The 10926-nt window shown below is 52.6% G+C and overlaps 4 protein-coding genes across 4 annotated transcripts; 2 read left to right on the forward strand and 2 right to left on the reverse strand.

Moving 5' to 3' along the window:
* Positions 1 to 201: 201 nt before the first annotated feature.
* BDP81DRAFT_462898 (heterokaryon incompatibility protein-domain-containing protein) lies at positions 202 to 2114 on the forward strand (the record flags this gene model as incomplete). The annotated part of the gene is made up of 4 exons (XM_060593950.1): positions 202 to 448; positions 544 to 682; positions 753 to 1952; positions 2087 to 2114. The coding sequence occupies 4 exons, from the start codon at positions 202 to 204 to the stop codon at positions 2112 to 2114; spliced, it is 1614 nt and encodes a 537-aa protein (XP_060443112.1).
* A 2023-nt stretch (positions 2115 to 4137) lies between these two features.
* BDP81DRAFT_60223 (uncharacterized protein) lies at positions 4138 to 5356 on the forward strand. Its single transcript, XM_060596038.1, has 2 exons — positions 4138 to 4706; positions 4773 to 5356. The coding sequence occupies exons 1-2, from the start codon at positions 4349 to 4351 to the stop codon at positions 5234 to 5236; spliced, it is 822 nt and encodes a 273-aa protein (XP_060443113.1). The 5' UTR covers positions 4138 to 4348; the 3' UTR covers positions 5237 to 5356.
* A 120-nt stretch (positions 5357 to 5476) lies between these two features.
* Positions 5477 to 7251, reverse strand: BDP81DRAFT_451702 (gamma-glutamyltransferase 1; the record flags this gene model as incomplete). The annotated part of the gene is made up of 2 exons (XM_060592661.1): positions 5477 to 6797; positions 6875 to 7251. 2 exons carry the CDS (start codon positions 7249 to 7251, stop codon positions 5477 to 5479), a joined length of 1698 nt encoding a protein of 565 aa, XP_060443114.1.
* A 1950-nt stretch (positions 7252 to 9201) lies between these two features.
* Positions 9202 to 10567, reverse strand: BDP81DRAFT_451703 (O-methyltransferase; the record flags this gene model as incomplete). The annotated part of the gene is made up of 4 exons (XM_060592662.1): positions 9202 to 9503; positions 9563 to 10029; positions 10091 to 10217; positions 10276 to 10567. The coding sequence occupies 4 exons, from the start codon at positions 10565 to 10567 to the stop codon at positions 9202 to 9204; spliced, it is 1188 nt and encodes a 395-aa protein (XP_060443115.1).
* Positions 10568 to 10926: the final 359 nt, after the last annotated feature.

Genomic DNA, 10926 nt, shown 5'->3' on the forward strand with positions numbered 1-10926 from the left:
GGCTCCTCTGCGGATACATAAGTAAGCATCCCTCACCCCGTCGCTCGATTTGTTCCAATCCGCTGCACTCTCCATCAGCATGCACCTCACAGCCTGATTGTAAACGTTGTTCTGGTGAGTCCCCTGCCAGCGTCCCGTTTCTTTGAGACTGTACTGACGACAAATTAGGCACTGAATCATTCTGAATCCAGGCGGTCAAAAATGGACTCCGGCGAGGCTGAAGAGTTTGACTCTTCGATAAATGACCGCCTCTGCGATGTGTGCTGGGAGAATATTGTTCTCGATGATAGCGGCGAGGAGTTTTACGAGGGCACGAGCTGCAACGATGAGCCTACCCTCCGACATTCAGGGGAGGGAGACGATGGAATATTCTTGGAGCCCATTCGCTTTTGGCGAGACACATTGCCCGACTTGCCCATGATGGCTGAATCTTCTGCTGCTGGGTGCCGTATGTGTGGATTCCTCCGGGAAGCGCTATACAACAAAAAATATTCCACGCTGGCGACATCTATATCGATGCGGAATATTTGTTTGGCGGAAAAGGATATAGGTATGAGATCTTCGACACAGATCCCGGCTGGGCTTTGTGGAGATGCGAGGTCTACGCGGTCGAACCAGCGATCCACGGTTTGGACAAGCGCATTGGAGCTCTTTATTTTGACATTGAGTCTAGCAACAGTGCGTTCATCAACTTTCCTGCTGTGAATGGACTCTGACATCCATGTGAAAGGATATTTGCTTCAATGGCCAAGGGTGCACCGGAAAACCGCTCCCGAACCATTGGACCCGGCCAGTGTTGAATGGCTCCAGTTACAGCTCCGGGGATGCAACGATGATTGCGACCATGGAAAGCCAGAATCGCCATTCTTGCCCACCAGACTGATCCATGTGGGTCAGAATGAGGACGACCTCCCTCGACTCGTCATCGTTGAAAACATGCTCAACTCATGTACGATCAATGGTCTGGAGTATGCGGCACTGACTTATTGCTGGGGATCCAAAGAAGAAGCTCTCAAGCAGGCCAAAACTATAAAAGACACGATTTCGACCCACTGCCAAGGGGTGCCGCTTAGCTCCTTGAGTCCTGTCGTACGGGACACCATCAAGGTTTGCAGGGCGCTCGGTATCTTGTACCTGTGGGTTGATACTTTCTGTATCATTCAAGGAGACAATGTAGACTGGGACCGAGAGAGTCGGATGATGGGCCAGATCTATTCCTCTTGCTACGTGACCATCTGTCCTCTCTCTTCACGGTCTTGTCTCCAAGGCTATCTCGGACCACGACCGCAGGGCCTTGAAGTTGAATTTCAATCATCGCGCCATGAGTATATTAGGGAGACCTACAGACTTGTCTTTTCTTCCATAGACATCGACGCAGACCCACGGTGGGCGGTTGATAGAAGGCCAGCACAAAGAAAAGATCTCGACAAATCCTCTTGGAATAAGAGGGGCTGGACTTTCCAGGAGAGTATTCTTTCACCTCACATGATCTGTTTCGGGCCCAACATGAGCCATTTTGTCTGCGAGAACCTAATAAAATCCGAGAACGGATATATTGACCGCAAGGTGGAGCATGGCAAACTGCAAGTCATAATACGGAGAGCTCTTGGAAGACCTTATAACGAGTCGGATCGCTCAGTGAATAGCATGGCAAGTGTGTACGAGCACTGGGATTCTGTGCGCGTGATCCAGAGAAGGGTTTGGACATATCGCGAAGACATCTTCCCCGGGCTTGCTGGTATCGCTCAGGCATTTGCAGCAATTACTGGCGACACGTATCTCGCAGGCTTGTGGGAACATTGCCTACACCATGAGCTGATTTGGTACATGCCACGACCGCCAGTCGGTGACTTGGCCTCCCTTTTGCACAGCTTGCAGCACGCGGATCCGTATATCGCGCCATCATGGAGCTGGGCTTCGCAGACAACGTACCAAGAGGACGTGGTTGGGTGGTATTTCCGAATGCCAGGTTCAGATGAAAAGAGGGTGGTGAAACAAGGGGGGTCATTCGTCACATGTTCCCCAGAAACGCCTTGTCACGTCAGGCCCGACTTTGCCCTGATAGACTACAGCATGGATCTCCGAGGCAGCAACGTCTTCGGGGCTCTTACTAGCGGCTTCCTTCGATTAAAGGGTAGGGCGTGTCCGTTTCCTTCGGATGTCAGAAGGGAGGCCTGTGACCCCCACTTTGGCTTTTGTCAATTGTTCGGGCAGTTTTCAGGCGGGATCGGGACTTGCATGCTCGATTGGGGGGCCAGCGAAACCTTGATACAAGCGCCAGAGAGTATGCAATTGTTCTTGGTATAGAGCTGCTGCTCGGCAACATCGAACTGGGGAAACTTGAGATATAAGGCGAATTGCAACGAAGAAGAGATTGATGACTGGATACCGAGTGATGCGGAGGTTGGCGGCATGTCGTTTCCCAATGGCTATGAGGACATTGAGACGTGCCGGTACTGCGCGGATCCGACGCACAAACGTACCGGATATGGTCTTGTGATTCATCCTGCGGAAGAGCCTGGATCGTACGTGAGAGTTGGAGGTTTTGTAATGTTTGCACATAAGGGGGGTATGGATCTGTTCAAGAATGAGGCGGAGGAGATTAAACTCATTTAGGTAGCTTTACCTCCATCTTCATCTGTTCTGGAACGCGCTGTCAAGGCATTGCTGCCACGCTGAGACTCGTAAACCTGTCTTGAACACGAGGACGTCATTGCCAGGTATCTAAGGCAAGAGCCTGGCTTCGTTGCTAGAAGATGGCTCGATCTTCACACATTCTCAAAGAATACTGATGAGGTGACGTTGGAGTCTACGCGGTTACTTTAGTGCTATTTCTAGGACGTTCAGTTTATTCTATTTCTTTGCCACGAAACTGGAGTTACTGAAAGTCTTGAGCAATTTGACAGATGGTCACCCAAAGGTTCGATCTCAGATTCGATGCATCAACAATATCATGCAACCCCTTTGCGCTCAACTCATACAACATGAGTTCCTTCTGGGGGGCTTGAGCAACTGACATAGTTGTTGAAGATCTAGATATTTGACCTAGGTAGTTACTGCAAGAGTCTTGGTGGTGTATGCGAATGGATTTATAATTCTCTGCTTCTGCTTGGCACACGCACTCAACCTCTCTTTCGCTCTCCCGCGGTTCCTCCCTCTCATCTCTTGAGCACTCGTACAAACGAGCATGGGAATTATTGAGAGGGAAAGCGCCATAGACTGAAACAATCATAATCCCCAGAGATGCGAGTAACCGCGTGACTTCCTAGGTTGCGTGCTTGCCTACCTCGTGAATCGTGGATCGCGCGGCACACCTGCATTCCAACCAAAGTCAGCTCTCTTCAGCTCCCCACAGCCTGCCTTGCCTGCCTAGCTAGCGTTCTTGGCTTGCAGCCCTTGTTTTGCCTGGGAAATGCTTGCTTCTTCAGAGAAAGCAGACTAGAGAATCCCCGGCGAAGACCGAGATCGGCAAATGTGCTACAAATAGGGGGCTTTGGGCCTGGTCAAAGTCAATCGCACGCGTGCTTTCCAACGTTGCAACGCTCGGAAGTTGGAACCCACTCCCGACCCCTTGTTCAGCACGTCACGTACGGGTAGACTAGAGTCTAGAAGGGCTAAAAAAGTTCCTACATCGCGAAAGCTTAACATGAAGTAGTTCTCGAAAGCGATCATTTTCGTTATCACATCTTCTGATCCGTACAAGTCCAGCAGAATGGCATGGTTGTTCGACCGCGTTTGTCTTGCAATTTCAGCCGTACTGAGGCAGCTGAAACTGCCTTGGATGTTGTTAGCTGTCTCTCGAAGGGGCTGAGTGTTGAGACAATGGAAAAAGCCCCGCGCTCGTAGAGATTGCGCAGTGACAGCCTGCCTGGTGAGTTGCACCAAAGACACAGTCTATTCGGGGGTTGCCTCGAGCTTGAAACCATCGCGGATGCATGCTAGTACTCGTTGATTCACAAAATGGGCACGCAGAGCATGCGAGCAGATTCACCAGCCGGCTGGATTCTTTGCACGTGGCGTTGAGACCCCGGCCGATTGAGACCCCGGCCGATTGAGACCGAGAATATCTGCCCCCTTGCCGTAGAAGTCAGGTTTCAGTTCCGATCAAGTCCCCTTTCGAGAAGCTACATATGACCTGAGAGCTCCCCCAGTGAATTTGCTCCTGTTTTGACGCTTTCTCTCTCCTTTTGCTGCTGTTCTTGAAACTGGCGTCGAGTTCGTCCGCCCCGGAACCCAGTCCCTGTTCAATTTCTACTTATAACCAAGGTTCAAACCTTATTTCCGCTGACAGGTCCGTCCCGGCAACAAGACAAGGCACCGGCATAATTACCGCCGAACGAACGGAAACATGCAGGCCTTCCTCGAACCCTACAGCTATCTGATCTGCAGTCTGCTGCTACTGCTCAGCAACCTCCGCCAAGCACACGCTACCTATTACCTCAACCAGGCCAACGGGTACGATTCACTGCCATCATGTGCCGAGCCGCCCATCAGTTCCATTGTGCGGGATATGGTGGCGGGGTGCGGTGACGGCGGGAGGACGACGTCGTATAGCTGTTTCTGCACGGCGAGTTCCGACAGGTTTAGGGAGATTATCGCGACGTCGGTTGCGAAGAATTGCGGGCGGTCTGGGGCCGAGGTTGAGAGTGCGACGAGCGTGTTTGATGCGTATTGTCAAATGGAGAAGACTGACAAAGTCACTACTTGTGAGAATTCCTCGGAGTCGAACCCTTGGTCTGGTGGATACGCATGCTGATGTGATGATGTTTAAGCTGCGATTGAAGTGACATCAGCATCCGCAACTGCAACGGCATCTGCGGCGGATACCGTGTCTGCCTCACCAGTAAGCTCTGGTAGTCTCACGAGCATCGCATCGCCGACGTCGTCCTCGTCACCGGCTTTTCCGAGTTCCGGTAGCTCTGGCATATCTACCGGAGCGATCGTTGCCGTGAGCGCCTGCACTTCTCTTGTGGCTATCGCGTTGTGTGCCGCGGCCTTCTTTCTGTGGCGTCGACGACAACAGAAATCTTTGCGGGCGGGCCGGGATGCACAGGGCCATGTTTATGAAGTCAAATCTCAAGGCGACAACCCTCCAGGTGAATTGGATGGGAGCCGGGAAGTCTCCCATGGCGCGGGAGAGTACTATGCAAAGCCGGAGTTGGAAGCGAGGAGTACTGTGAGGGAGATGCATGTTGAGCCAAAAACTAGGAGGCATGGGTTGGCTGAGCTGCAGTGATTCTCGTGTGTTAGTATTGTTCGAATAAGTAAACGACGCACGAGTGAATACGGACATGGCGATTCTGTATGGGTTTTTTGAGATTCAGTGAATAGACTCGAGCGAAAATCACGTGAGGTGTTGTGAAATCACTTGAAATATGGAGTTTGACGCAGCTAGGTTAGGATCGAATCCACATGCATTTACTTTGAAGCATTATTACATTATTAGACAGGCTACTCTACAATCACTTCGAGGTGATTAGACGGCGAATCCACCGGAGCTCTTCTGTCTCGGCTCGCCAGCTGCCTCGAACGTGCCGTTGGGCAGCAGCCTCACACCCTGCGCCGTGCTACCGCCAGGCGCAACCCAGGTAACGGTCGTGCCCAAGCTCGCAAGGTAGCTCGTGGTGCCGTTATCGTAAGCGTACTCAAAAGCAGCCGTGTTGGGGCTCAGCTGGTCGTGGAAACGAGGCTCGGCGAGGGCCTGCGCCGCGGTCAGGTTTCTGTCGAGGACGTTGTGGAGGTTCTGGATCGTGGCGGTGATGATGCGGCTGCCACCGGCTGAGCCGATGACGAAGTAGAGCTTGCCGTCGGGGTGCTCGACAATGACGGGGGAGATGGAGGAGAGGGGTCGCTTGCCGGGACGGACGTAGTTGGCCGGGCTGGGGATGAAGCCGAAGGCGTTGCTGGAGCCAGGGATGCTGAAGTCGTTCATCTCGTCATTCATGATGACGCCCGTCTCGGGGACCATGAGTTGGGATCCGAAGAGGAGGTTGACGGTCGTGGTGAGGGAGACGGCCATGCCGCTGGCGTCAGCGACGGCGATGTGTGAGGTTCCCGGAGTCTCGAGGGACTCAATGCCATCTGGGTTGTAGTAGGACACGTTCTGGGTGCTGAAGTCGGAGATCTTGGACCGGATTTCGGCGCCGGCCTCGGGAGAGATCATGCTCTTGGTGTAGGCCGAGAGACCGTCGACAAAGGACGGGTCACCGAGCTTTGTGCGCTGGCCGTAGGCAAAGCGCATGGACTCATCCAGTCTGTGGACGGTGCTGTTCCGCTGGGCCGGGTCGCCGAACCCTTCGTACCCGCTGACAATGTTGAGGGCGCTGAGGGCGACGATACCGCCGGAGGGGGCGTTGCAGGCTGTGAGCTTGTAGCCCCTGTACGAGATCTGCGCGGGCTCTCTGATGGCGACGGTGTAGTTCTTCAGGTCAGCCATAGTCATGGTGCCGTTAGACTTTGTCAGGGCGGCGATGGTCGCATTGGCGATGGCGCCGGTGTAGAAGGCATCGGCGCCCTCCTTGGCGATGACCTCGAGGGTGTCAGCGTAGCGCTTGCGCGTGATGGTCTCGTTGAGCTTGAGGCGGGTGCCGTGCGGCGCGAAGTCGATGGCCCATGACGGGTCGTCGGTCAGGAAGTTGCCGTTGGGAGTGACGGAGTTCATGTAGCGGACCAAGTCCTCGTTGACGCGCCATCCATAGCGGGCGACCTTGATCGCGGGCTCGACGACCTTTGACCAAGGCAGCTTGCCGTACTTCTTGTGCAGATGCTCCAGGCCGCGGAGCTCACCAGGGACACCGCTGGGAAATTTGTTTTGTCAGTCTTGGTGTAACTTGTTTGCGCTGGCGCAATCATTTACGAAGGGGAAATAGCTTACCTGGCGAGACCTCCGTACAGGCTGGCCCTCGTGTTGTTCGTGTACATGTCCTCAAAAGCAGCGGCCGGGGCCGTCTCTCTGAAGTCAATGAACTCGTAGGTGCCATTGCTCGACCTCACGAGCATGAAACCGCCGCCACCGATGCCGCTGTGGTACATGCCAACGACACCGACGCAGAGGACGGTGCCGACCGTCGCGTCGGCGGCATTTCCGCCCTTCTTGAGGAGCTCGGTGCCGATCCTACTGCAGATGTCGGACTCTGAGGCGACGGCGCCCAGCTTCGGGATCGTGCTGTGGCTCGGGGCTGCGAGCGTGGGCTGGACGGTGATGCCGAACAAGAGCTGCACGAGGGCAGCGGACGTCAGGGAGAACTTCATGATGAGCCGGCTGGGGAGGTTGAACAAGCTTCACAAGGCGTCTTGTCTACTTCACAGCTCGTCGAGAAGGGACAGCACGATGTACCTAGTGATCCTAAGGGAAAGCAAGCGGCAGTAATGGAACCGGAGACGGCCTGGCAGAACCAAGAGAAGCAGGAAACCAACAAGTCAGTCACGAGCAGAGGCTGCCAATCTTTAATATGAAGGGGAGGCTTCACGCTCTATTGCGCAATCGAGCAGGCTCACCGATTTCGCCCACAAACCAAGGAGATTATGGACTTGACAGGTTGGGGGGAAACGTGGAAAAGGTTCATAGCTTCATTTCGGCAGCCTGCAGATCACCAACGGCGGCCGCTGTACCCTGTCGCAATCGTTGGTAATGTCAGATGTGCCCCGTTTCCGTAGATAGGAAAACCGATTGCGGAACTGAAAGATGTTCTGTCAAATTGTCCCACGTTCAACCTAGCTTCCCCGCGTGTGTGCCTGTCCGCCTCGCCGTTCAGCAGCAGGGCCCGGCCCGGTTCGTGACGTCGAGCTTCGATGTTCGGTGAGCTATTACTGCAGAGCAACTCTGGACTCTGTACCTAGCCACTAGTGCGGGCAGTCGGCAGGAAACCTGCATGGAAGCCAACATGGAGCCAAGAAACAGCGAGTCAAGTGGGTGGGTGGCTGGGATTCGGCGTGTAAACCGTAAGCCAGAACTATCAGATCCACGTCTTCATTGGTTGTCTGAGGGGGAAGACCGAGAGGGAAATATTTTGGAGAAATATCGAGCGAAATGACGGGAGGAGTCCACTCCGCAAACAATCGGGCGGGGTTCACCTGAATTCTCCTGCCTATTCCGGATAGCTCGCGGCGACCCCGATACCGCCGGGGGAGGCATCCCCGGTTCACCATGGGTCCGATGGGACAGGTACGCGGCGCGCCAAGATAACAAAGCTTGCAATCTATCATCGCTTGAGCTGTCAGGTTGTTGATAGAACGCGCGGTTCCATAGATAAACTTACTATATTTCGATTATTGTCATGTCCCTGACTCTAGTAACTATCTATAACTGCACTTATCTATATGGTTCTCACACTACTTACCTATGCGTACTCACCTCTCTAGCAAATGCCCTTCGATAATAGTCATTGCTAATGAACACTTGGACGCCCCATTAACCTCACAGCTCGAGCTTTTTGAGATTGAGTTTGGATGTTTCCATCACTATAACAGTAATATAAGCTAGATTTAACTCAATCTGAACCATGGGTTACCGCCATCACTGCTTGCAATCGCGATACCGACATAGGTGGACGGACTCCACAGGAGCCCCGAGAAACTCGCATTTGAACGTTATTGCCTGGAATCGAGCAATTCAGCCGCACGTGTGTAACGTGTAACGCAACGACGCGGCTGCAATTGTAAAGTTGTCTCTAAACGTTCTGGTAAGTAATAGCTCTGCAACCAGACTTTAGTGACGCGCGCCTCTGACTGGTCGATCGATCCATTACGCATTACGCACTCGGACTACAAATTCACATCCCAGCACGCCGTAGTTCTACCTGAAATACCCCGAACTTGAGATGGTGACAGGGTAATTATGCTCACCCAAACCGAGACAACGCCCACTTGGCGTGGTACAAAGGAGGCCCCCGAGTTGCCCTGAATGAATAGGTTGGGAAACCTGAAGGGCCCCTGACTTTTGGATTAGCATGACGATCAGCTGGGGAGTTAAGGTTAGGTCTGCAAATTAATTGCCTGGCAGCGGGGCCCGTTTGGAAGCTGTTGGCTAACACAAATTTTTTGAGTGTCTTCCATTTAGATTTCTCCATTTCGGAGGAAATGATGTTTGCTGCGTTTCTCTCATTACAAGCGTCCGTCAAAGGACTGTAGTCTGTAGATATCCCATGTTGAATGTAGCATAAATCCGACTCTCGAGCCTTGACCGATGTCCCAACAATATCTTCAGGCCTTGACACATTCAACAACTTGCAGTCTCTTATCTGCCCCATGAACTTTCACCATTCGCAGACCCGCACGGGTGATGATCTCGCCGAAAGCCTTTGCCGTCCTCTCCTTGCCAGCAATGTTCAACATTGTAAAGTCTAGCATGCATTCAGAAATCGGAGGCGGATTGGGTATGACGTTGTCGGCAATAAGAAGCCTGCTATCAGATGCCATGGCCTCAGCAATGTGTGTCAGGATATTGACACAGGTCTCATCGCCGTAGTTGTGTAGACATCGACGGATCCAATACACCAAGGCGTCTGCAAAAAGCAGTAAGTCAAAGTTTCTGTGGGCTTGGACAGGGTGATTGAGTACTGACGCTTGATAGGTTGCTTCGTATGGAAGTCATGGGTTTGTAACTTGACGCCCTTAAGCCCCTGGTCATCCATTGCAACAACAGCATTGAGCACGTCCTCTCTATCTTCGAGCACGACGCGTTCCATTGGGATGAATGAGTTTTCCTGTAGTATGGCTTTGGTGACGTGGCCATTTCCGGCGCCGACGTCCACAAGTACTGCCCGTTGATCGTCCATGTTTCGGATTTTCTCCTTGATCCAAACAAAGTCGTACGAGCCGGTGAACGGTGCCGCATACTGGGCCATTTTCATGGCTTTCTGGAATTGGTCCCTTCTTCTGGGTTCTTGGTAGTAGACTTCGTACGCAGTCATCTCCGGCTGGCCAAATCCAAAAGCGAGTGGTGTCCGGATCTCTGAATCAGGTTCTCGGCGGCCATACTTAGCGAAGTATTCCGGCATTTTCACAGACGGCACGATGGTTTCCTCATACCTAGAGTTCTTCTTAGCACTGAAAGAACATGAATAAATCGATGTCAACGTGAACTGCTTACCAGAAGTTAAACACGACTGTGTCCGGCAAGCCTGGAAGATAACGTTTGGAGATCTCGGTATGTGCCAACTCTTCTTCTCCTACTTGTATGAATACTCCGCGAGCAATTAGATGCCATGCGAACCGTTCTAAGATGCCATTAGCTTGGGGATGCCGCGCAAAACCTAACCTTTGGCTTCCACGTACGGACCAAAGACTTGTCGGCGTTGAGCTTTTTAGAAAGTTCGTCATACGAGATGGTTCCGCTTAGAGGGACTGCTTCAAACACGTTCCAATCGATGAAAATCTTCATGGCAACGAACTCGCCGAAGCCATTGACCCGTGTAGTCCAGTCGGGCATATCAGGCCGGGCTGCGGCGATGACCCTTTCGGCAATTTGTGTAATTTTTTCATTTTTCTCAGACTGTTTCAATGGGGATTCAACAAGAGAAGACAGCCGCCCTATAAGGTCAGAAATCAGGTCAGGGGCGGAAGACATGTTGGAATGTTGATATGCTAGGAGTGAGTTAAAGAGGGTCGCGAACCTAGACATCAAAGACTGTACCTCATGCTGCTGAGTGCACACTGGCTTTATATAACCCAAGTGAGTTAATATAGAGTTCTCTGCATCTTATAAATCAACTCAATGATGGTGTGTGGCTCACGCGTCTTCGCGCTCTTCGCGGTTGTCGGCGGAAACCCCCCCCCCCCCCCCCCCGAGTCTGAAACCGATGGGCCGCAACAGATGAACTCAGTATATCACGAAGTGGGTGTACTTACTTAAATATTCATAATCTCGCCGGCTCGAAGTAGAATCTTGTCACCGAGTTGGTGGAATTTCAGGACCGACACGAATAT

This window comes from Colletotrichum phormii (genome assembly GCF_030913505.1).
Source record: "Colletotrichum phormii strain CBS 102054 chromosome Unknown BDP81scaffold_15, whole genome shotgun sequence".
NCBI lineage: Eukaryota > Fungi > Ascomycota > Sordariomycetes > Glomerellales > Glomerellaceae > Colletotrichum > Colletotrichum phormii.